Here is a 26528-nt window from a genome sequence, read left to right as displayed (position 1 = left end):
ATACATTTAAGGTGGAGATAGACAGATTTTTACAAGATAAGGGAGTGAAGGGTTATGGGGAGCGGGCAGGGAAGTGGCTTTGAGCCCAAGATCAGCCATGATCTTATTGAATGGCGGAGCAGGCTCGAGGGGCCACGTGGTCTATTCCTGCTCCTATTTCTTATGTTCTTATGTCTGCAGTTCACACCTGCAAAACGACTGACACGGCCCCTCCCTTCTCCTACTTTTCCAATATTATCACTCATTAGGCCTCCTGCTTCCACGGGGCTGGCTCCCTTTGGCTGGGAGGCCGGGATATTTCCATCGACGCCACCATGGCCACTCCATAATCTCCCATGCTGCCAACAGGACCTGTGGACGTCGTAATGCCGGTTTTCCCTCCCGAGTGGAAACTTGCCTCTTCAGTCAGGCATGATTCGAAATAGTGGCCAGGCAACGAACTGACAAAACCCATCTCAAAAGTGACAGGTGGATTCTGCTGAGAATAACCAGTGCTACTGGTTTGGTCTCTGTAACGTCGGCTTTAATTAAAAACATCACTAGAGTCAAGTATTCTCAATTTGTTTCATTAAAATGTTTCTGTTGTCTGAAAAGGCTCTTAATGTTTGCTTCAAAACGCAAGTGCCACCATATAGTTTTTATGAGAACATAAACATAACTCGTGGCAGATTTTTTTCTGTGCTGTTGCTATTTTCATTATCAAAATTTTTTAAAAGTACAGGTTGAGCAGTTTCTTTTACTTCTAAGCCAGTGAAAGAGTTTTATAGGGAGTTTTATATGGCTGTGGCTTAAAATTGTAAAGATCTGTTGTTTTCTGTTTCCACCTTACAATAGAGCCTAAAGAAACCATAGAGGGATATCGTATACTTAAAGCCCCAAAGTTATTGTTATTAAAATATAATTTGAATGTGCTCAATGAATGTAATCATTCTGCCCAAAATCACTGCCGTGCGGGCTATCATTCTTTTTCCTGGTACTTGAGACCCACTTTGGCTAGCCTGACATGTGCTCAACTAACATATATGGATGAATGTAACAAAGCAGTGACCCGCTGAACCTCTTAGCTTTCAATGCTCTTCTGCTCACAGTCCTTCACTGCTGTCTCCTTCCTAAGTAAAGTTGAGCCCTGCTTAAGTGATTAAAGTTCGGTCAAGCCACCAGACTAAACTTATGTAACAAACTGAAATCACAACCAGATTTTCAGCTCCAAGCCAAAGAAAGCGGCATTACGTTTGATCCGATTCATTAAAATAAGAACCCCACGTTTATAAGATACTTACAGATGAGGGAGGCCATTTGGCCCATCGTAATTCAGCGATCTAGAACAACCTTGCACGCCTTCCGTTGCTGCATCTCATTGGGGTAGAATTGGACCTCATTGTACCCATTTCACAGACACAAAACAAGTGCAGTGAGGCCCACCTTTGGCACTGCAAAGAATCCTGACAAACATCTGACCCAAAGTTTAGTGGAGTCATTTTTCAGGGGCCCGTCAGGTGTTGGGTCCCTTAAATATGTAGATGAGCGGCCTAATGTTTACTTTAGGTCCCCTCACAGTACTTGGACAGCAAAGAAGGGGGCAGACACCGAGCCTGCGCCACTCAAGATTCTTAAGTGGCTACTGCCACCTAAGCAGCGGCCGCCAACAAAAGATTACGTTTTTATTTTAAACAACATTTTTAAAAAACCTTTCTGTGGAGCCAGGAGAAGCAAGAATACGCCCCGTGACTCCAAAGTTATCATTATCGCTCCTCCCCGTTGCCTGCTCCAACACCCCTCCTATTCAGGCCGCTGCCTGTGGCGAGCAAGTCAAGCGCCAGCAGCTCGTGCATAAAATGTTAACCCAGAGGCTGAAATTGAGTCTCAGGCTTCTCGGTTTGGGTAATGGGCCCAGACAAAATGTTCCCCCCATTGTTTCTTAAATGATTCCAGGGTTTTCACCTGCATCACTTTACCCAGAACTCCATCCAAGTGTTGACCACGCCATATATGAAGAACTTTCTGATATTAGTCCCAAAATGACCTATTCCTAGTTTGAATCGTTTACTCGCTTGGAAAATGAGGGAGAGGGAAGTCAGCACATCAATTAACAATCTTAAGAACCGTAAAATCTGGTGAACCCATATTAGGTATGTATATCACACATGCATATATCATGTCCCAGTGTTTAGGGAATGTAACAGCATGAACGAAAGTGTGACTTGTACTCCAGAAGTTACTGTAATGTCTAAACTTTCATTCGAAAGTTCACTTTCAGGGTATTGTAAAGGTTTAGGTATTCATTAAGATTTAAAGAAAGAAAAGACAAACCGGCTAATGTTAACAAATGGCGAAATAAAAACTCTTGTACACAGATAAATAGAGAAATCATGTCATATTCAGTTCAAACTCAGCTTGGGGCGAATGGTATACTCCAGCTCCCGAGGGCATGGCTGGGAAAAGCGATGCAGTCAGGAGCAAGAGAATGGACTTTACATTGCGGGGGCTGGGGGGGTGTTAAAGACGGTTAAATGGGACAAATGGGCACTTAAAGTCTTCCTGATGTTTAGCTGAAAGCGTCGTCACTGTTGTAATGGGTTTGCTACAGCTACACAAAGCCCTGGTTCGACCACAGCTGGAGTATTGTGTACAGTTCTCAGCACCGCACATTAGAAAAACTATATTGTCCTTGGAAGGAATACAGCGCAAATTCACCAGAATGTTACCAGGGCTCCAAGGGTTAGATTATGAGGAGAGATTACATAAACTAGGTTTGTATTCCCTGGAATATAGAAGGGGTGATTTGATTGAGGTTTTTAAGATTTTGAAAGGAATTGATAGGGTAGATGGAGAGAAACTTTTTCTGGTAGCGGGGGAGTCTAGGTCAAGGGGACATCACCTTAAAATCAGAGCCAGGCCATTCAGGAGAGAAGTTAGGAAACACTTCTTCACACAATGGGTGGTAGAAGGGCAGAACTCTCTCTCACAAAAAGCAATAGATGCTAGCTCAATTAATAATTTTAAATCTGAGATCATATAGATTTACTGGTGGACAAGGGTATAAAATGATATGGAGCCAAGGCAGGTTAGACGGAGTTAAGATATAGATCAGCCACGATCTCATTAAATGGTGGAACAGGCTCAAGAGGCTGAATGGCCTACTTCTGTTCCTATGTATCATCAGTGTACATGTGAATGCAGACCTCAAGCGGCAGCATATACATCAGGAAGCGAATGCCAGGACAGATCCTTGGTGTGGAGTGAGAAGAGAAGCCATTGCTGGAGCTACCCTGGCTGAGTTCAAATAGGTAGGAATGGAACCATTCCAGGCCAGTCCCAGGGAGCTGGCTGATAGAAGAGAGGCATTGGAGGAGATGCATGACCTACCATATCAAACACTGCATATAGGTTAAGGAGTGTAATGAGCGATAATGCACCACGATCATAGTAACATAGGATGTTCTCTATGACTTTGTCTAGGCCTGTATAGGTACTTGGAGAAGGGTGGAAGCGGGATTGGAGGAGTTCAAGCTGGGGTTTCGGGACAAATGGGCACGGAGCTGGGACATGATGACATGTTCAAAGATCTTAGAGGTTAGAGATAGGGTGGTCGACGGAGAGGCTGGATAGGTAATGGTTGTTTTTTTTTTGAGAATGCGTTCAGGAGACCTCAGGCTTAGAGAGTCCATGAGATGGTGAGGCTGAGGGGTGGCCAAGGTTGTGGGTCGGAGAGCTTACAAGAAGGACGAGTTGAGGTAGTACAGGAATCAGTGGAGCGAGGGTTTGAGATGCAGGTTGAAACCACTGAGAACGAGGAGTTGCTCGGGTCAGAAACCAAGGGAAGACATCTCGGTAAAGAAGTTAGCATGTGGCTTGGTAAATGACAAGGAGTTAAAATGAGAGAAAAGGGAATAAATTGCATATAGCCCGACTTGGATGTAACTGGATTGGCAAACACAGTTTGAATAATCATTGTTGTGCCAAGATGATGGCAAAAATAGAGTGGACAGTATCACAAAGTACATTTTAGTTTTAAAAGACCTAATAATCTGCTTTATTTCTTAGAAGCAAGAAAATGAAAGTGGTAAAACCAAGTAATGATGTCTTTCATCATAAATAATATTCATTATTGGAAACATCCCATGCTGTTAAGTTAATAAATTCACATGAATTACCCCACAAGGCCCACGGGGGCCTTAAAGGGAATCTTAACAAAAAAGGAAATTTCATTAGTTTATGTACAATTAAAATCCTCCGTCGGGAGTTCTGAGCCACTTCTGAGAGCACTGTGACGAAATTAAGCTTGCACCATTGAATTCTTTTTTTCACCAGCTTGACATTGCTTACTCCTTCCAATACATCTTCCAGGTAGGATTATGTTACCATAGTCTTACTATATAATATTCCATAGAATTTTTACATAAAACTTTATTATTTTTAATAAAGCTAGCAGCGGTTGAACGTTTAAGGTAAATGTTTCATCAGAATGTATATCAGAGTTGGCTGTTTTATAAATTTTCAGCACTTTTGCTTAGGAGATTTGGACAATCGATTTATGGGATGGTTTGCACATCTCCAATATCTAGGTCACCTGTACAGAGAAGAAAGCTTGTGCATTGCTCATATTCTAAAGGATACCTTAAACTCTCAACTGTTCCTTGAAGTAGGGCATAAGTTATATTTTTAAAGGGAACAAATTACGCTTGTCTGAGAAATTATTAGGCAAAAATTCAAAAAAGGGCAAATTATTATCTTTATTGCTGAGTATGTTGTTCATATTATAGAGTTTTAAAAATTAGAATTGCTACCTGATTTAGACATTCTAAGGGATGAAATTCCTTCTTTGATAATTTTAGCAAAAAACAAAGTTAACGTAGGCACAGAATGAGAGCTCAGAGTAAGGTTCAGTCCAACCTGGGCAATGCGATGAAGCCCTTTGAGCAATGGAGCTTTCAAAATGTGGGGAATCTTGTTCAAGCGAGCAAAATGAAAAGGGACCACTTACTTATTTGTGCTCGTCTAATGCTAGTCGCAAACATAAATTAATTTAGCAATAAGAGACTACCTAAAGTTTTATTATTGGTGCGAGTGCTATATGAGTTGTCCATTTGAAAGCGTGCTGAGTTTGTGGTGGTTTGAAATATGCTGACTGAAGACGTTTTCATGTGGCAGAATAAGTTTCTCACAGAAAGAAGCAGGCCTTTTTTTTGACAGAGGAGGTCCCGAAGCATGAGAACAACATGTTGGAGCAAGAAAACAAACTAGCAATAAAAGGGATGGTGTGTGCAGCACTAAATGTTAAACAAGCATGGCTCCAAGACCAGTGCAAAGGAAAATGTTGGTCTGTTGCTGTTTTAAAAGTCCCAGTGGCATAGAGAGTGACGGCAGCATTTCGAATCCATGCCATATGAAACAATTGGCTATTGTTGTGGGACTAATTTTTTTTTTTTACAAGTCAGTCACTCATTGCTCGAACACCATTTGTTTCTAAGCCTAATGGGGCAAAACTGTTTGCAATTCTAATGGTTATTGTCTTTGTTAAAATAGCATACAAATGCATTACATGCTCATGTGCTAATATTGCCCAGCCCATAAATCTGCGATTTGCCAAAAGCACATCCTGAAATTAATGCGGATGACAAAAATTGACCCAAGAAATAAGAGCAGGAAATTGTGCAGCATCTTTCTTGTAAGTTTTGGACGATCCCACAGGTTTTGAAGCGAAGGAGCGTCACAATTGCAAAACTTGTGCAAAGAAAGAATTACCGAAGAGCTGGAAGCCATGTCTCCCCGGCTCTGTCGAAAATCAGTCTGCGGACATTCTTCAGGTTAAATAGCATTTTTCCGCTGGGGTGAGAGGACAACTTGCTGCCAAATCTAAACCACAAAATCTCTGTTGTCTCCTCCAGCTCAGTGAAAGAAACAACTTGGCTGAATTCCAATCTCCCATTTGCAACTCAAAAATGAAATAATCGCCCAGCCTAAACCATTAAACCGTAATTTTGGCTCAGTTCCACCAAACAGTCCATATATGGGTAGACAGAGCCTGGAGCTAGATTGCACTCATCCTGGTTTTTAAAAAAAATTCTTGTAACCTTTATAAATTCAAGTAGTTTCTCTAGAAAATGCTCATCATGTGAATGAGATTTTGATTTTGGATATTGCTTGAAATATCATACTTGATAGTTAAATATTGTAGATATTGGCATTAAAATTACATCAGTGATTAATAATTAATGTCTACTGTGAAATCATCTGCCTTGGTGAGGGAATAACAGATTAGGCAATAAATCTAAATAATGCAGAGCTAGCAAACTGTGACATTGCTGAGGGGTTAAACGTGTAATTTGTTCAATCATTAAAATTCCACAGTTGCATCAGCCTTTGACATGGGAACAGGCGCACCATTGAGATATTAATTCAATCCCTTCAAATCTACTTTATAAACCTCCATGCAATATGTCACTTGAAAATGTCTTTGGTTTCTTTTATTTTCATTTGAGTTTCCTTTCTGCTTTCTAACAAGCCCACGAATATTTCATCCCTCAAAGTGCAAGCTGAACCATTTGTAAGGCTAACAGTAGAGTTTCTATTTATCCAGAAGATTAATACTGTGTGTGTCTTTTATAAATTGCTGACACTTGCTTTGTCCACATGCCCGATACGAGACTCCCAAAACAAGCGCTCTACTCGGAGCTCCGGCACGGCAAGAGAGCCCCAGGTGGACAGGGGAAACGCTTCAAGGACACCCTCAAAGCCTCCTTGAAAAAGTGCAACATCCCCACTGACACCTGGGAATCCCTGGCCCAAGACCGCACAAAGTGGAGGAGAAGCATCCGGGAAGGCGCCGAACACCTCGAGTCTCTTCGCCGGGAGCAAGCGGAAGCCAAGCGCAGGCAGCGCAAGGAGCGCACATCAACCCAAGCACCCCACCCACCCGCCCCTTCAACCACCATCTGCCCCACCTGTGACAGAGACTGTAGGTCCCGCATTGGACTCATCAGTCACCTGCGAACTCATTTTTAATGTGGTCATCCTCGGTTCAGAGGGACTGCCTAAGAGAAGAGAGATTAGGATTAATTGTGTGCGCACTTTTATAAAAGTGCACACATGTGCATTTAGCATTGTGTCATACCTGTGCTTATGTCGGTGCAGCTGGAGAAAGTCTTGTGTCAATGAATAATGATCTTTGTGCTATAATTGTGTACTGAACAAATTAACACTCACTATCCAAATATATATAACTAGACTGAATTTATTTTAATAGTGTCTCAAACGTATGTTCCAGTTATTTACAATCCTACTTTTTAAAATTTATTTTCTTTCAACAGATTCTCCTGGCTTCAGACCCAACTACAAAATAGGTAGGCCTAATGTATGTACTCTGGGATTGTGTGTTTAAATGTAGTGGGTGGGAAGGTTTAAATGGCACTATTCATATTTAAGCTTGCACTCAGTGCAGACAAGCAGATAGAGCAAAAAACTTAGCACTGAAATTCAAAGGTGCAAAATGATTTTTTTTTTACTTAATTTTAAATAATACTGTACTCTGCCTTCTGTCTCTGATGGTTGGTTTTAAAACAATATGAGCTTTTTTTTACAGTTCTAACACGTGTCTAGCCCAGCTGGTTTCAAACTGTACCTTTATAATTGGCAAATTGATGGTCGAACTGCCATATTCAGCATTCTGCTGCCAACAGCGCCAATCAAAGATATTGCGTCTTTAATGCATTGGCCATGGTGGCAACACAATAAAGTCAAATCAAAAATCAAATCAAATCAACTTTTATTGTCATTGTTAGTGCACAAGTGCAGTACAACGAAATGTAGGCTTGTGGCTCCCGAGAGTGTACATTTGGATTAAGACATTTAAACATTCAACATACATTTGGCTTGTAGTATATTAACATAAACATAACCATAATAAAGTGCATTGGCAGATGTGCAGGCTTTAGAGTTTATTTGTGGAGTTCAGTAGGATGACAGCCCTGGGAAAGAAGCTGTTCCTAAATCTGGTCGTACGGGTGTGAATGCATCTGTAGCGTCTCCCAGATGGCAGGAGGGCGAACAGACTGTGGCTGGGGTGGGTAGGGTCTTTGATGATGGACCGTGACCTCCGTAGACAGCGTTTCTGGTATATGTGCTCTATGGTCGGTAGCCAGGTGCCGGTAATGCGTTGGGCAGTTTTGACTACCCGCTGCAGGGCTTTCCGGTCATAGTAGCTACAGCTGCCATACCATACTGTGATACAGTTTGTCAGGATGCTCTCTATAGTGCAGCGGTAAAAGTTAGAGAGGATCAGGGGTGACAGGTTACATCTCTTCAGCCTCCTTAGGAAATATAGGCGCTGCTGGGCCTTCTTCACCAGAGAGGAGGTATTGAGGGACCAGGAGAGGTCTTCCGTGATGTGGACTCCGAGGAACTTAAAGCTGTCCACCCTTTCCACCACAGCCCCATTGATGTGGATGGGGGTGTGACTTCCGCCTTTGGACTTCCTGAAGTCCACAATGATTTCTTCGGTTTTCTTGATGTTAAGGGCCAGGTTGTTATCAGCGCACCACTTCACGAGATGCTGGACCTCCTCCCTGTAGGCTGACTCATCGTTGTTGGTGATCTGGCCTACTACCGTGGTGTCATCCGCAAACTTGATGATGGTGTTGGAACCATTAACAGCCACACAGTCGTGGGTGAAGAAGGAGTAGAGGAGGGGGCTCAGCACACATCCTTGTGGGGCCCCCGTGTTCAGGGTCGGGGGGGGGGGAGGTGTGGTTACCTAATTTGACAGACTGGGGTCTGTTTGTTAGGAAGTCCAGGGTCCAGTTGCAGAGGGAAGTGTTCAGGCCAAGAGTTTGGAGTTTGGTGGCCAGCTTGTTGGGGACGATAGTGTTGAATGCTGAGCTGTAGTCTATGAACAGCATTCTGATGTAGGTCTCCTTACCATCTGGGTGATTCAGTGCCGAGTGTAGAGCAGTTGTGATTGCGTCCTCCGTTGATCTGTTTGCACGATAGGCAAACTGGTGTTGGTCAAGAGAGGCAGGAACACTGGCTTTGATGTGGGCTAAGACATTGGCCATTAATGCATTGGCCATGGTGGCAACACAATAAAGTCATGTAACTAACTACACATCAGTTGTGAAAAAGAGAACGGGGTGAAATGGGGAAGGGAAATTCGTATTTATACAGAGACAAGAAGGTAGAAACAGGAAAAAAAAACGAAGACTCCCGGGAAGACCGTGTTGTAAGATAGGTAAAGGAGAAACTGTCGAAATAATCTCTTGGGGAATGAATGACTTGGCGTTGGGATATGTTGTTATCTGAAGAGCCTAATTTCAAGGCAGAAGAGGTGTAAACAACCTGAGGAGGGAGAAGCAAAATCGGGCCAGCCCAGCTGGAGTAAATTTCTCTCCCCTGCCCGTACTTTTGTGATAAGATCTATAAGCACGAGAGATTCATCTCAGCCGGAACCAATCTGGGCAACAATCCACCAAACCTGTAGCTAAATCTCTGTCTCATCTCCAGTGAGTTCTAGTTGAACAAAAGTCCTGAACACAGTGGGGCCAAAGGGCTAGTGCAACATTTCTGAACAACTTCTGATGTTACGCTTATCAGTAAAACTGACTTGAAGTGACTGCAAGTGTACTTATTTACTCAGAAATGATTGTGGAAAGCAATTGATGGAGTATTTCAGTCATTTTGTTGTGTAATGCCCTACAAGCCAACTGATCATCAATAACTGCTTATATAAAAAACAGATTTGGATAGAGAACTGGTTGGCGGACAGAAAGCAAAGAGTTGGAATAAACGGGTCGTTTTCCGAGTGGCAGGCAGTGACTAGTGGGGTACTGCAAGGATCGGTCCTAGGACCCCAGCTGTTCACAATATATATTAATGATGTGGACGAGGGAATTGGATGTAATATCTCCAAATTTGCAGACGACACAAAGCTGGGCGGGAGGGTAAGCTGCGAGGAGGGTGTCGGGAAACTCCAGTACGATTTGGACAGGTTGGGTGATTGGGCAGAAACGTGGATAAATGTGAGGTTATCCACTTTGGTGGCAAAAACAGGAAGGCAGATTATTATTTGAATGGCAATAGATTGGGAGAAGGGAAAGTGCAAAGAGACCTGGGTGTCCTTGTGCACCAGTCGCTGAAGGTAAGCATGCAGGTGCAGCAGGCGGTTAAGAAGGCAAATGGTATGTTGGCCTTCGTAGCAAGAGGGTTCGAGTACAGGAACAAGGATGTCTTGCTACAGTTGTACAGGGCCTTGGTGAGACCGCACCTTGAGTATTGTGTGCAGTTTTGGTCACCTTACCTGAGGAAGGACGTTCTTGCCATGGAGGGAGTGCAGCGAAGATTCACCAGGCTGATACCTGGGATGGCAGGAATGACGTATGAGAAGAGATTGTGTCGATTGGGCTTATACTCACTGGAGTTTAGAAGATTGAGAGGGGATCTCATTGAAACCTATAAAATTCTGTCAGGTCTGGACAGACTAGATGCAGGAAGGATGTTTCTGATGGCTGGGGAGTCCAGAACCAGGGGTCATAGTCTAAGGATAAGGGGTAAGCCATTTAGGACTGAAATGAGGAGGAATTTCTTCACCCAGAGAGTGGTGAACCTGTGGAATTCTCTGCCACAGAGGGCGGTGGAGGCCAGTTCATTAAATATATTCAAGAAAGAGTTGGATATATTTCTTGAGGCTAAAGGGATCAAGGGATATGGGGAAAAGGCAGGGACAGGGTACTGAATTTGGATGATCAGCCATGATCACATTGAATGGCGGAGCAGGCTCGAAGGGCCGAATGGCCTACTCCTGCTCCTATCTTCTATGTTTCTATGTTTCTAAAATGCTGGAAATAATCAGCAGGTCAGGCAGCATCTGTGGAGAGAGAAATAGAGTTAACGTTTCAGGTCGATGACCTGTCGTCAGAACCTGAAATGTTAACTCTGTTTCTCACTCCACAGATGTTGCCTGACCTGCTGAGTATTTCCAGCATTTTCTGTTTTTATTTCAGAATTCCAGCATCCGCAGTATTTTGCTTCTGTACCAATAACTGCTCGTCTACTTAAACAAAATAATTTTTTTCCCCATTTGTTTTTGAGATGTTGGCAACTCTAGTGGCAGAATTTATTACTCGCCCCTAATTTCCCACATGGTCTGGCACTGGAGTCACATTTAGGTCAGATCAGATAGGGTTGGTTGACGGGTTCCCTTCCCTGAAGGACATTAGTGAACCAGTTGAGTTTTAGCCACAATCTGGCAGCTTTTATAATCACTTTCTGTGGCTAGCCTGCAGGTTCCCAGATTTATTGAAGTAAATTTCGCAACTTGCCATGGTGGGATAGTGAACGCCTGATCTCCCGAGTTGTTGATTCAGCACCGTAACCACCAGGCCACCATACATTTGGCTGAAAAGTATTTTTCAAAGTAATTCTTCAGCTAAAAATCTCTGCAGCGAGCTGTGCGGCTTGTACCAAGTCGAGATAGCTGAGCGGATATTGGCCTGTGAGAAACTCAATGCAAAACAAGCCCCTGTTACACATTCTGAAAAACAGTGGGCCAGGGACAATCACAGCCACAAATTGGTGCCCCCATTTTCAGACAGACTGCTGCAGAATTGCAAATAGTATAAGATTTATATTACTGGCAATGTTGCATTTTTAAACAAGCATGAAGTATGCCACATTCCTATACCCATTAACGTAATGTTTTGTTAAACTGTGAATAAATCACATTAATACAAATGATATGGTTTCCCACTGTACTCCAGAAGTGTGCATCCGTTTGGAAATGTGCCATTGAAAATAAATGATTACAAATCTTTTAATAATACACTGCAATGGAAAAATTATGGGACCCACTAGGGAGTGAAATGAAATATAAGAGAAATAGTGCAAATAGAACTATCAGATGTTTTGTAAATATGTTGCTGAGGAGGATTTACTGTAGTGCATGCTGTTTAACTGCTGTTTTGATGATGTTCAGAGGTGTAGGAAATGTATTGTGGATTTGGCAAAATAAGATATTTTTAAAGAATTTGTGTCTGTTCCCATCTCGGTTAGCTGACGTATGCAGTCAGCTTTATCTTTGTGCTGAAATAGAATCAACAGGCTTTTCATTTTTTCCCCTATTGGCCCTGTTTTATTTCCTGTTTATTTGCCTCTTCCAGGAGATTACATGGCTGAGGGGTGGGCGGGTAGGAATTGTCTAGTCAGGATGCTCCAGCCATCATGAAAGTGGAGCAGCATGGTCTTTTCCTGCCTGTTATTTTCATATGTATCTCCTGGTCAACAGCGATGAAGACTGTTGGGTGAAAATAAATTCACATCTAATCTGTGGTAAAGTAAAAGGTGCAGTTTATTGAAAACAGAGCTCTGGGAGAAGCGTCTCAGACCCCGCGGTCTGTGCGAGCACCTTCTCCCCGATCAACAAAATTCACAAGCTTATATACAGTACAAGACTGGAGCACATCGATAGCCTTGATTACATTACTTATTCCTTGGCCAGTCTGGCTTCGTGGCAACAGCCGCCCCCCTCCCCAATTATATTCCTTCAAAAACAACCTAATTATAACTTTACATCGTTAGCTAAGCCCCTTCTTTTAGTTCTGTCTTTTATCTAAGTTTGTCCAGTTATCTGGACAGCAGGGTCCTTTCTTACTTCATTGTGGCTTCGGCCGATCAGTGACTCGTGATTGGACATGGCTCAAAGGTTAATCAGCTTCTCATATCTCCACATGCTTAATCACTTTTGTAGTTCAGTCCATTGTGTTTTTAAACTAGTCTCGACTGAAACTAGGTTGTCATGCTGTGTCGCTCGACTGCAACATTCAACTGGTTCAAATCCCAATCCTTCAATCCCTCCTATTGGTCCCGGTACAAATTTAGATTTTGCCCCGGGATACCAACTTCCAATGCCGTTTCTTGCCATCCACCGGGTAGTCACCCTGTATTGAGGGTTGGGCTCAATTGTCCTGAGCTCATCCTTCGTTGCTCATCATGTGAGTCTTTACATGTGAGACTCGTTGTCCTCGTCGTCTTCTCCTGTTGCTTGCAGTTCGTCTGTCGTTGATAGCCAGGGTTTTATCGCATCTCCAGATGCTACTGGAATGCCAGCGAGGGCCAATTTACAACATACTTTCAAAATCGTTGTCATAACACAACATATTGTCATCACTACAACAACAATTATAAATCCATGTATCAAATACGATCCCCATGATCCTCCGAAGAGCCAGTCCAACCAACCTTCCCCTGAGGTTTGGTGTAATTTCTTTACCTCCTTTTGTATATGCTCGGCCAAATTGGTTATATTCTCTGAGCTATCTGGTATGTAGGTGCAGCACTCAGCGCCTATCATTGCGCATGTGCCACCTTCTTTAGCTAGGAGATAATCAAGGGCCATCCTATTCTGGAGAGCTATTGTTCTCATAGCCACCATTTCTGCACTTATTTCAGACAGGGCTTCAGCTGTGTCATTAGCTACTTTCTCTAATACCGATGCTACGAGTCGAATTTCCTTTATTGCCCTAGCCGTCCCATACCCGGGGAATAAAATAGCGAAGAACCGCTCTGTTTCTGTAATTGCCCTTTTGGAGCGATAATGGTGATAATCTGCTAGGGAGGGCAAGTGATGGATGTATGGCACCACATATCCCAAATAGCAGGACCCAGTCCAATTTCGTGGAAGCCATGGGTATGCCTTATGTCCGCAAATAAAATAGGTCCCGTTATAGGCAGTTAGGTTCATATTCGTTGTGAATATGGAAAAGCCAGACTCGCCGTTACTCCCTGTGATTCTGTTCCATTTCCCCCCACTAGTGAGGTTTGTTAAACCAGTTGTGTTAAACCACCAAACTTCTAAGGGTGAACCTTGTTCGAGGGTTGTCCAATTATGTTTACAACAACTGTTTCCTGCTTCCAGATTCCCCTCTTCCCCTCTGCTTACATTCCTTATCCAACATATCGCCCCAACGGGTCTTCCTACCCCAGTTGTGTTTGTGAGGATAAGGTACGGTGGCTTTTCGCTTATATTATACACGGGTTTGTACCATCCTTCAAACATGTTTAAGGGATATCCTGCACTCCTGAACTGTACTCTTTGTTCCTCCCGTTTTCTGCTCTGGGTGTCCTTACCATTAGTACTACTGCTCGTATTGTTTCTACTAACTAACCACTCAGCCATTTGAATTACATTCAATGGTATTGGTCTAAGAGGGATTCCCCCTCTGGAGTGGATTGGGATATGGCTACATACCCAACATGCACTTTCTCCCTTGTCCCTTGCATACACATAACTCATATACAAAAAGGTATTAACATGTAATTCTTGCTTTTCCCATGCCGGGTGGCATGTCACTTTGGTCAATGCCACACATATTCCACAAAACAATACTATAGTCAAATACATTTTAAAGACGTATTAACAATTTTCCAAAGGGTTATTGAGATTGATTGCAGGTATCACCTGTTAGATATACAAATATGTATTTTAGTCCTTGTAGACCTTCAGTTGAGTCCAGTGTTTCCACCGCCCCATCCCCTTTATATCTATATACATGCGCACGTATCCCCACTAATAAGGACTTGATGCGGTCCTGACCATTTTGGGGCAAAGCCTGGTTTTTCTGGTAAAATTTTAACCATTACCTTAGTTCCCGCTGGAGGGATATGTGGAAGTGCAGTCAATTCCAAATCTTTATCTCTTTCCTCCTGTCTATCCCTAGTTTGCTGTCTCATTTCCTTTAACTGGTTACTTAGTTCCAAGACGTACCTACGGACTCTATCTCTCAGAGGGCCTATATCCTCTCCTCCTGTTATTATTCCATGGGGGAGTTGCATCGCTCTCCCCGTCATTAATTCGTAAGGGGACAAACCCGTTCGGTTTGGGCTCGCCCTTAACTTCATTAACATGGTTGGTAATACATTTACCCATTGCTGTTGCTTTTCCCCTAACGCCTTGGCTAAGGCTGTTTTCAAAGTCCGGTTCATTCGTTCCACCATTCCCGAACTCTGGGGATGGTAGGGAATATGGAATTTTTGCTTTATTCCCATCCATTCGCATATCTTTTTCATTACTATCCCTGTAAAATGTGTCCCCTGATCTGAATCGATTTGGATTGGTACTCCCCATCGGGGAATTATTTCTTCTGCCATTATTCTTGCCACTGTGGTGGCTGTGCAGTCCCTAGTAGGGAAGGCCTCGACCCATCGAGTAAACTGGTCTATAATTACCAAGCAATATCTCTTCCCCCTGGAACTTGGTAATGGTCCGGTGAAATCTATTTGTATCTTTTCCCAAGGGCCTCTAGGTCTCGGCTGGTGGGCCATTCGTATTTTTACTGGCCATCCTGGGTTATGCTGGGCGCATGTCAGACACTTTTGACAATACTTTGCTACATCCCTTCCTACACCTGGCCACCACCATTCTTGTCCTACCAGATGGGTCATCGCCCCTCTGCCCGCATGATCTATGCCATGGTGTAACTCCAAGAGTGTTTGTCGAATACAAGCGGGGGCTATTACCTTCCCGTTCTTTCGCCAAACCCCCTGATCATCTGCTCTACCTCCTACCCGATACCATTCCTGCCTTTCTCCCGGCGCGGTATCCTGGTGCAACCTTCCGATGTCTATCTGGTCTACCTGTGTACTTGCTACCGGTAGTTCCTGTTCTAATGCCTGCTGCGCTGCCAAATCCGCGGCCCGATTGCCCTCTTGTTGGCGGGTTTCTACCTTCTGATGGGCTTTAATTTTTACTACTGCTGCCTGCTTTGGTGCTTTTGCAGCTTCCAAGAGGGCCCCTATTCGCTGTTGATGTCTGATAAGATCTCCTCCTGCAGTGACAAATCCCCTTCTTCCCTAAGCTATCATGTAATCGTGCACCACTCCAAACGCATATCTACTATCTGTGTAAATATTTACTGTTTTTCCTTCTGCCAGGGTCAGGGCCTCAGTGAGTGCTACTAATTCTGCCACTTGGGCTGATAATGCCTCGTCCAATCTGCCGGACAATACTGTTTCTAATTTTTCATTTACGACTGCCCACCCAGTTCGGGGAGACCCGTCAACATATTTTCTGGAGCCATCCACGTACAGGGTAAGCTGTGGGTCTTCCAGAGGATCTTCCTCCAAAGGGTCTCCGTCTACTTCCTCATCTACTTCTGCACATACGTGGGGTTCCCCTGATCCCAGGATCCCTTCCGCGGGATTCTCCCCCGTATCCCTAATTACCACTGATTCGTCCTTAGGTATTAGGACCGTCTCCCAACGTGCCCTTCGCATGTTAGATACTGACCGTAGCTTATTATTATTTAACATTTCTACTATCGTGTGTCTGGTATGGAGGATAATGTCCCCGGTCATTACTGTGGGCTCGCTAACCTTTACCGCCCACGCTGTGCAATCCAGTGCTGCTACACATCGTGATAATCCAGCGGCTACAGATGACTGTTTAGTGGAGTAATATGCTACCGGCCGTCGCCTGTCCCCATGTTGTTGGGTTATCACGGCGGCGTAGAACCCCCCTTCGTTTTCACAATGAATGTGGAATGGTTTCCTCATGTCGGGTAGACCGAGGCCAGGGGCCACTATCAGCGCTTGTTTTAAACTCCCATATGCCTGCTCCAAGATGCTGCACTCCCTACCCTAGCCAAATTGGTGCATGGTTTATCTATACTGACCTTGGACCCATCTCCTTTGGACCAAACAATTTTATTTTGCGCGGAGTCCACCAATATGTTAAATTCTTTTAGTAAGTCTATTCCTAATATGGTACCTTCGTTATTTGGACACACATAAAATTGGGCGGGGAGGAGTTTTCCTGTTAACTCTAAAACTTGTACCTCACTTTTATAAGCCTTAATTTTTATACCCCCTAATCCTACTATATATATATATTCCTTGGTTGTTGGAAGGAGCAAATCAGTCAAGGACGCTGATGCTCCTGTGTCAACTAACATTTCACATGGTCAGCCCCCTAATAATGTTGCTACATAGACTCGGTTATCCGAGCCTCCTTTTACGGGGGCCGCCTCCCGTCATTGACTCTTCCCTTTCGACTTGAGGTACTCAAGAAAGTCCCTTCTATCCTCCGGACTGAGATAAGCGCCCTGTGTCTGGTCCACGTTTCCTTTCTTCTGCCAACAGCTGTAACTCTGGTGTCCTGGCTTACCGCAATAGTCACATCCCCCTTTCTTTCCACTCCTGCAATCCTTTGCCATATGTCCCATCTTCCCACAATTATAACAGTTCCCCTGAATCCTCTTGTTTGATTGTGATGCCTCCCCTGCTGCTACCCTTTCCTGTTTAACTTTTACACCTCCCTTTTCGGTGTGTTCAGATTCCTTTGCGTCTATCTGACATGCCCATTGAACTGCGAGATCATACGTAGGGGCGGCTACTACCCCCATTTTTAGGATGGCTTGGTGTGCCGATGAGAGTCCATCCTTAAACATCTGGATGAAGGGCTGGTCTGTTCGTTGTGGGTTTGCTTGCCCTGACGATTCGCAATAGGTGTCAAACAATCGTTCTCCATAATCACTACTAGATTCTCCCTTTCTTTGCTTTACTGATTGGATTTTTCCCCAGTTTATAGTAGGGGCCCCAAGTGCCGTTTCTACTGCGATCTTAAAGGGCCCGTATGCTGCCCGCTGTGCCGCCAGTGCGGCACCCGCAGGTATTGCATCCGCCCACGCTCCGTCTTGCATGCCTGCAGCGGGGTTTACATTTCTCCATTTGTCGGCTGGTCATTTCGCCCTAACTAACTGGTGGATGTCTCGAGGATGTAAATCATGGATTTCCCATATTTCCTCTAAATTCCTCCAGAACTCTGAGTTCTGACTACGGGGTTTAAGGGTTCCTAAATCTTTAAGAATGGCTTGTTTTTCAAGAGGGGAGAAAGCCCGATATCGACTTTGAGCTGGCACTGGGTGTCGTATTACGGGTGCCATCGGCACTACTGGAATATCATTTTCGTCTCTAGGTGGAGCCGAGGCATACGGCGGGGGGTTTTCTTTATCCCGTTCGTCTCCTTTTCCCTTGCCTGTCAATTCCATCCTTTCTACTAAAGTTTCTAATTCTGCTATTCTTATTTCTTGTTCTTCCATCTTACTGGTTTGTGTCTTAACCCTTTTTGTTAACATTACTACCTGATGTATTAAAATTACTCCTGCTTTCTTAGTTTTCTTTTGTTTCTGCTTTTCCCACCACTCCCGCTGTGTTATTGGTTTTTCTAGTGGATCCCACCCATCTTTCTTCATTTTATCGATCAAACCCTTTTGGTTGTCAGCATAGAGCCGACTCATCGATCCTGGCGGACCCCAGTCTGGGCCTCCGCCTTCCGCCATAATGTATTAATTTTTTTTTTTCACTAGTTTACCGCGTTCCGGTCCACCCTAGTAACTCGTTCTCAGAGGTCTTACCTATCGTCCACCACTAGATGGTGGCGGTCCTGACTTGTAACTATCCCTGTCAGAGGTACTCGTCTGGCACTTGCAGGCTCTAATACATTGGCACAATACGTCACTTAATGCAATCCAACAGATCCCGCAACGCAACACAGCAGAGAGATTTTTAGTCTGTCTCGGATTCCCAACTAACTCTGGTCTTCACGTGGGGCCCAGTCGCCCTCTTAATTCCAGCTCAGTATGGGTCCTCGAGACATTTACATTCCGAAATAACACATCAGGTTTCAATCAACTTAACTACTATTTAAACTGCATCTCTCACCCGTCACGGATACCAGATTCTTTCGATACTGCGTTGCTGTCACACCGCCCTTCCGAGTGATCCAATTTCTGGACGGTCAAAGATCTGACTACTCGCCCCGCTCACTGGTGCAGGCGGTCTTCCAGCTCTGCAGTACCCTGCTCGCAGCGCCAATTTGTTGGGTGAAAATAAATTCACATCTAATCTGTGGTAAAGTAAAAGGTGCAGTTTATTGAAAACAGAGCTCTGGGAGAAGCGTCTCAGACCCCGCGGTCTGTGCGAGCACCTTCTCCCCGATCAACAAAATTCACAAGCTTATATACAGTACAAGACTGGAGCACATCGATAGCCTTGATTACATTACTTATTCCTTGGCCAGTCTGGCTTCGAGGCAACAGCCGCCCCCCTCCCCAATTATATTCCTTCAAAAACAACCTAATTATAACTTTACATCGTTAGCTAAGCCCCTTCTTTTAGTTCTGTCTTTTATCTAAGTTTGTCCAGTTATCTGGACAGCAGGGTCCTTTCTTACTTCATTGTGGCTTCGGCCGATCAGTGACTCGTGATTGGACATGGCTCAAAGGTTAATCAGCTTCTCATATCTCCACATGCTTAATCACTTTTGTAGTTCAGTCCATTGTGTTTTTAAACTAGTCTCGACTGAAACTAGGTTGTCATGCTGTGTCGCTCGACTGCAACATTCAACTGGTTCAAATCCCAATCCTTCAAAGACTTGCTCAATTCATCATTCATTATCATGCAACAGCCATGTTAGTCTCATAGTCATAACTGAGCTGAGGCAAGTTGACTACATGTTCTTTGGGTGCAGTGAAAAAGCAACATATTGTTACTTGTGTTTAAAACTCTTGGTTGATACACAGGTGTGAGGACAGCCCAGCTACTTGACTTGTCATTTCAGTGAGTGCCACCCACAGTGCTTCTTAGAAATCTTGTACAAAAGCAGATCCAACTGTGTAAAAAATCAAAATAGCGTTCATAAGTGCTTGGTTGCTATGGTTTTTAAATCTCTACGGGCCTTCTTGTGTTGAGTCCAGATGTGCAAGCTGCTACCTCATTATCATCCCTTCTTCCTCATTATCATCCCTTCTTCCTCATTATCATCCCTTCTTCCTCATTATTATCCCTTCTTCCTCAGCAGCTTCCTGGTTGTGTCCAGGACATCATGAATGGTCTCTCAATTCTTCGCAAAGTCATCAGTGAACAATACTATCCAATTCTGGACAGAGGTCCTGCATCAAGTGTCCATTAATGGTGTTAAAACATGCTTGCTCTTCTTGAAAACTACGTTGAAGTGCCTCTTCATTTCTTTATAGTTTTAGGCATAGCTATTTTCTCTGCAAAAGTTTCAATGGATCATTATCTGCTGGAGGTTCATATAGTTTGGTTCATTTGACTGATAATGACCAAGTTGATCTTGAACTCTCAGCTGGCAATTTAAGACTTTAACAAGCTGCTGCAGCAAGGAATCTAATTAATAAAAAAATCTGTATAATTTATTCTCATTATCAGACACACTAATACAAAGACAGCTTCACAGCCTTCTGAAGCTGCTCTTCCTTCAGCCCCACTCCAGTGACTTGAGCACAAAAATCCAGGCTGACACTCCAGTGCAGTGCTGAGGGAGTGCTGCACTGTCGGAGTTGCCGTCTTTCAGATGAAATGTTAAACTGAGGCCCTGTCTACTCTCTCAAGTGGACATAAAAGATCCCATGCCACTATTTCAAAGAAAAGCAAGGGAGTTATCCCCGGTGTCCTGGCCAATATTTATCCCTCAATCAACATCACTAAAACAGATTATCTGGTCATTGTCACATTGCTGTTTGTGGGAGCTTGCTGTGCGCAAATTGGCTGCCGCGTTTCCTACATCACAACAGTGACTACACTTCAAAAAATACTTCATTGGCTGTAAAGTGCTTTGGGACATCCAGTGGTCATGAAAGGCGCTATATAAATGCAAGTCTTTCTTTATTTCATTCATTCAACAGCTACAGTGCACCAGTTTCTTATAATCTTTGTGTCTGTGCTCTATGGAATCAAAACATGTTGCAAAAAACATCCATGGCAAAGTAAAATTAGTTTGAGTGTTAGGTTTGCAACCATTCGCCTTCGCCTCCAACATTAGTAGACTGCTTTTGGGACTCTTTCTTTGGCTGGCTGTTTGTTGTGCTCGTTCCCCTTTCTGCCCAGTCTTGTTCAGTCCTTTCTCCAGCTAGGTCTACGCTTCCTGCCCAAACTTGCCAAGCCCTTTCCATAGAAGAGACTGCTCTCCCTGCCTGATCTTGCTCAATCTTCACTGAAGAAACATGAGAAAGCAAATGAAAAATATTGATAAAGATGGCCGACAGAAAAGGTGATGGCATGGGGAATGGAACGAGCAAGATTAAAAGAAAAGAAAAAGAGCAAAAGATTTTAAGTAGAAAAGGAACAAAAAAGCGGAGCAGAAAATAAAAACTACCAAAAATACTGTAACAGAAAACTCCAAGTAATATTATAAAAATCTGACTGAGAAAAGTATAACTGGGAAGAAAACCAAATATCAGGAGTTCAGACAAAGGTAAACGGAAACAAACCTCAAATGTACTTGGCTTGCTTCTTTCTTTATAGACACAAATCTTTTCCAACTATCGATGCCAAGCAAACAAGTTTACTTGACCTTTCTAAATTAACTATTTGTCTTCCGACACTATGTTCTGCATCCAGTGAAATGCAAAGAAAGTTCTAGCACAGCATCCCTTAATTCTGCCCTCACTTCTTTAAGCATTCCTCGGTGCAGTCTTACCTGGTATTGATGCCTTCTGAATATTTAAGCACCCCTGATTTTTTAATGGTCCGCTGAGAGTCTGAAATACATAAGAACCCATCACTATGCTTAAGAGTCTCGATAACAAACAAAGGAGAAATTCATTTAAGCAGAGTTTCTGTTTGCCTGATATGGAGTGCGCACTCTTTATCTGTAGGGACACAGTCCACTTGCCTGCCCAGAGAATTTAGGTGCAGGTTGGCAGGAACCAAGGCTCGGAGATCCAGAAGTATGCGTGAAGCACTGCTGGAGCTCCGCCAGCTAAAATCTATGCAGCTTACTGGCACAGCGCACTGGTAAATCTTTCACTACTTGATTAACTAGGACCACCCTGCCAGTTAAAGTGTTGCCTTGCAGGATTATCTGGTGTCAACCATGAAGAATCTCAGTCCCATTGACAAGCCTGTTTGTCCAGGCCCTACTAATGAGCTAGGATGGCAGGCCAACCATCAGTAATGCACTGATGTACTGTGAATCTTCTTGGCTCAGGTATCAGATTACCAGACCTGCTAAGAGGATTGTCAAGTGTGCCATTTTGAAGCCAATTCAACACCAAAGAAGTCCCATTTTGTTATTTTTCTTTTTATCTAATATGAACACACTAAATAACTTTTCAACCTTTATTGATTATATTCTTAAAAACATTCCAGTTTTGTTGGTGCTTTACCCTTCCAATTTCTATCTATTTTGACCTTCATGGCAAAAAGCAACTGTTGAAATCTGCCATATTCATTTTATTTTCCCTTATGAACAATCTTGTCACATACATTATGATCAGTGGTGACACATATTCCCTAGCCTCTAAATTTTTCACCATCTTGGTTCACTCCTAAAGTCTCTTCCCTTTTAACATGCTCCATCAAGAAGGGTTTTGCATTAGCTGAATGAACATAATTCAACCATTTGAAAGATCACCTTAAGACTTGGGAACTGATTGGAGAAAAAAGTAGTTGTAACAAGGTTTCCTGTTTCCACCGTGATCCGTTGATGAAAAGTTTCCACCGATATTCTATTTAGTGGACATTTGAGCCTTGAGATTATGTCATGCAAATATTAGTTGACAAGCACTTAAAAAAATCAAATCAAAATCAAATCAACTTTTATTGTCATTGTTAGTGCACAAGTGCAGTACAACGAAATGTAGGCTTGCGGCTCCCGAGAGTGTACATTTGGATTAAGACATTTAAACATTCAACATACATTTGGCTTGTAGTATATTAACATAACATAACCATAATAAAGTGCATTGGCAGATGTGCAGGCTTTAGAGTTTGTTTGTGGAGTTCAGTAGGATGACAGCCCTGGGAAAGAAGCTGTTCCTAAATCTGGTCATACGGGTGCAAATGCATGTGTAGCGTCTCCCAGATGGCAGGAGGGTGAACAGACTGTGGTTGGGGTGGGTAGGGTCTTTGATGATGGACCGTGACCTCCGTAGACAGCGTTTCTGGTATATGTGCTCTATGGTTGGTAGCCGGGTGCCGGTAATGCGTTGGGCAGTTTTGACTACCCGCTGCAGGGCTTTCCGGTCATAGTAGCTACAGCTGCCATACCACACTGTGATACAGTTTGTCAGGATGCTCTCTATAGTGCAGTGGTAAAAGTTAGAGAGAATCAGGGGTGCCAGGTTACATCCCTTCAGCCTCCTTAGGAAATATAGGCGCTGCTGGGCCTTCTTCACCAGAGAGGAGGTATTGAGGGACCAGGAGAGGTCTTCCGTGATGTGGACTCCAAGGAACTTAAAGCTGTCCACCCTTTCCACTACAGCCCCATTGATGTGGATGGGGGTGTGACTTCTGCCTTTGGACTTCCTGAAGTCCACAATGATTTCTTTGGTTTTCTTGATGTTAAGGGCCAGGTTGTTATCGGCGCACCACTTCACGAGATGCTGGACCTCCTCCCTGTAGGCTGACTCATCGTTGTTGGTGATCTGGCCTACTACCGTGGTGTCATCCGCAAACTTGATGATGGTGTTGGAACCATGAACAGCCACACAGTCGTGGGTGAAGAGGGAGTAGAGGAGGGGGCTCAGCACACATCCTTGTGGGGCCCCCGTGTTCAGGGTCAGGGGGGGGGGAGGTGTGGTTACCTAATTTGACAGACTGGGGTCTGTTTGTTAGGAAGTCCAGGGTCCAGTTGCAGAGGGAAGTGTTCAGGCCAAGAGTTTGGAGTTTGGTGGCCAGCTTGTTGGGGACGATAGTGTTGAATGCTGAGCTGTAGTCTATGAACAGCATTCTGATGTAGGTCTCCTTACCATCTAGGTGATTCAGTGCCGAGTGTAGAGCAGTTGTGATTGCATCCTCCGTTGATCTGTTTGCATGATAGGCAAACTGGTGTTGGTCAAGAGAGGCGGGAACACTGGCTTTGATGTGGGCTAAGACCAGTCTCTCGAAACACTTCATTATGATGGGTTTGAGTGCGACAGGTCGATAGTCGTTCAGGCACGTCACAGCCGTTTGTTTTGGCACAGGAATAATGGTAGCGGTCTTGAAGCATGTAGGGACTACTGCCTGGGCCAATGACAGATTGAAGATGGCGGTGAAGACATCAGCCAGCTGATCAGCACATTCCTTGAGTACCCGTCCAGGGATGCTATCCGGTCCAGCAGCCTTTCGTGTGTTCACTCCGCGTAGAACACCCCTTACGTCGGAGGTCGACAGAGTGAGCACCTGGTCTTCCGGGGGTGGCAAGGCTTTGGTAGCCGGCTCCCTGTTGTCCCTGTCGAAGCGAGCGTAGAAGTTGTTAACGGGCTCAAATGAAATTCCTTTATTTTAACAGAGGCATTAACCCACTTAAAATAAATGGTTTGATACCTCTGTTGAAATAGCCGACAAAAGAATTCAATAAGAGCACACTTTGTGTCTGTACACTAATATTTGTACTGCATAATTTCAAGGCCTTGGCTTTGCTCCACTAAATATTCCACCTGATTGTTGTACTCTGACTGGCATCGTTCTGGTATCAGTTTGCATTAATAGTTCCCTTAGACTTCCAAGGAGTGATGGAAATGGTCACAAATGTTACCATTTTGATGATATTGCCATCTTTTTGTTGTCCAGATGAATAAGGGTTAAAGTCTATGTGGCGCAATGTGCATTAAGCTTCATGCGTTGCTCTTACCCTGTTAATGACTTTCATCCCTGCTATTAAGTAACATGGAATGATTTGCTCATCCAACGGTAACTGGCACCATCAGCTGTAGGCTCACAGATAACAGACTCACAGTGTTCTTCAATAATCACCAAAGCACCCGGTGTGTGGAGAATGATCCAACATGCAATAGCTGAAGTGCTTATTATATGAACTGAAGCTGTGCCATCTGTCTTGTATACAAAATACAGAACACTGTCCTGTTGAAACCAGAACTCCTTATTTTGATGCTTTTGTAGTTTTGTGGGATAATGCTTCATGAAAAGTGGTTCCTTGATGGTATTGCCTATTCAAGTTGCATCAAATTCAACAATCCCTGGAATCTTCTGACTTCATCACTGACTGTGATTGCAAGTCCAGGCCTATCATTTCGCCAACTGAGTAATTTTCACAGCTACGTGATGTCTCGTAGCAAATTTGGACTTGGCATTGCACGCTTGTTGAACTGAGCAGGGTTTTTGTGCTTTGTGTTTTTTTAAGGTGTGTCACTTTGGCTGGAGAGACACAAAAGTACTCATGAACACCTTGGACAAAAGGCAAACAATGACGGACGCTCAGCCCCATCGCTTCACCTAGCAGTACCGCAAGATTCACCACCACAGAGCCAACCACGATCATTTTTAGCAGGTCTGCTAGTATTACTACCAGTTCATGCTCAGCTTCCATTTCCTGTTTGACAGCGAGATTCTACTCATCAACTGGAGCACCTCTCTCCTCAAGTACTGTTGGATGAGAGTAAGCTAGGTGTTACTTCAACTTGCTTGGGCCTCATTCTGTTTTTCTTTCAACTTTTTAACATGTGCTTACAATTACAAACACACTGGCTTAGACAAATATCTTAAATGCTTCTGCACAATTATCCATTTTATTCAGAAGCTGGACTTTCTCATTTGTGAAGATCTTAAGATATATGGTGGTTTGATTTCTGGAAGCATATGTTTCTGATTCCAGAAGTGGAAATTAATGTTATTCTCATCTGTGAGCAACAGCGTTCCAGGAACTTATCTCATTCCTGAACCTACTCAACGTATATCTGAGAGCAAATCTAGAGAACCTGGTTCTGGAGGTGAATGAGGAGTAGACTTTGGACAGTGGAAATAAATACAACAACAACAACAACTTGTATTTATATAGCGCCTTTAAAGTAGTAAAACGTCCCAAGGCGCTTTGCAGGAGTGTTATGAGACAAAAATTGACACCCCTGAGAAGCAATATGGGCAATTATCAGAGCCACTGACGGGATAAAGCAACTTCTGTTTTTAACACATATAATTTGGGGATTTTAACTGAACTTTTGCAGTTGCATTCTGCCCATTTTTCTATGAATATGGTAAATCAGTGGCTTTGGCTATGATCTGATAGCCAGCTTTATTCTCATTACAGGCCTGTGGTAGCTAATGCTTGTCTCAATTGCATCATTGCAAGGACGAGTCTTTGTATCCTCAGCAATGGACATTCTTTCAGATGTAAAGTGTTAAGTTACTCTGAAAAGAACACATACATGAGGTGTAGTGGGCGTAGCAATATGGATGTCAGTGTATGTTCTATCATTGGGAGAATAGGGTGGGATTAGAGAGGTTGACAAAGTTGCAAATCGTTGTTGGACCTTTCACAAAAGAACTTTGCGTTACGTGACTAGTTCTAGCCCATATGGCACCAGATTCATCAGTGCTACTTCCCAGGTCTGCCCCATCTCTTGGACACTGTCTAAGTTATGCCAGAAGCATCATATTTTGTAATTGAAATGGAGAAGAGTATATACCTTTTGGGGATTCTAGCCCACCACTAACGTGATCAGGAGTTCGACATGCACTTAGCAACAAAACATATTTCAAACAATTGCCCACGCTGATATGTGAACTGTATCACAGACCCT

The 26528-nt window shown here is 43.6% G+C and overlaps 2 protein-coding genes across 5 annotated transcripts in view; one reads left to right on the top strand and one right to left on the bottom strand.

Moving 5' to 3' along the window:
* The window catches only part of LOC147102820 (platelet-derived growth factor subunit A-like), a 98528-nt gene that overhangs the window by 49950 nt on the left and 22050 nt on the right, over positions 1-26528 (top strand). For 2 of the 4 annotated variants that reach the window (XM_085963669.1, XM_085963670.1), the window contains exons 3-4: positions 7311-7343; positions 25133-25279. In XM_085963669.1, coding sequence (XP_085819795.1) covers positions 7311-7343; positions 25133-25279 — 180 coding nt within the window. The remainder of the gene's footprint in view (positions 1-7310; positions 7344-25132; positions 25280-26528) is intronic. The other 2 variants (XM_085963671.1, XM_085963672.1) reach the window with 1 other exon arrangement.
* Positions 12320-14853, bottom strand: LOC147102821 (syncytin-2-like). The gene has a single exon (XM_085963668.1). The coding sequence runs from the start codon at positions 14387-14389 to the stop codon at positions 12989-12991; it is 1401 nt and encodes a 466-aa protein (XP_085819794.1). The 5' UTR covers positions 14390-14853; the 3' UTR covers positions 12320-12988.

The sequence above is a fragment of the Somniosus microcephalus genome, chromosome 21 (assembly GCF_052327205.1).
Source record: "Somniosus microcephalus isolate GS21.2 chromosome 21, FLI_Smic_1.0, whole genome shotgun sequence".
In the NCBI taxonomy this organism is placed as follows: domain Eukaryota; kingdom Metazoa; phylum Chordata; class Chondrichthyes; order Squaliformes; family Somniosidae; genus Somniosus; species Somniosus microcephalus.
Note: the sequence above shows the minus strand (reverse complement) of the source record. Positions and strands in the feature narration are given on the sequence as shown.

Coding starts and splice junctions, on each gene's coding strand:
- LOC147102821 (XM_085963668.1), bottom strand. CDS start 14,389: ATGTATTTGACTATAGTATTGTTTTGTGGAATATGTGTGGCATTGACC.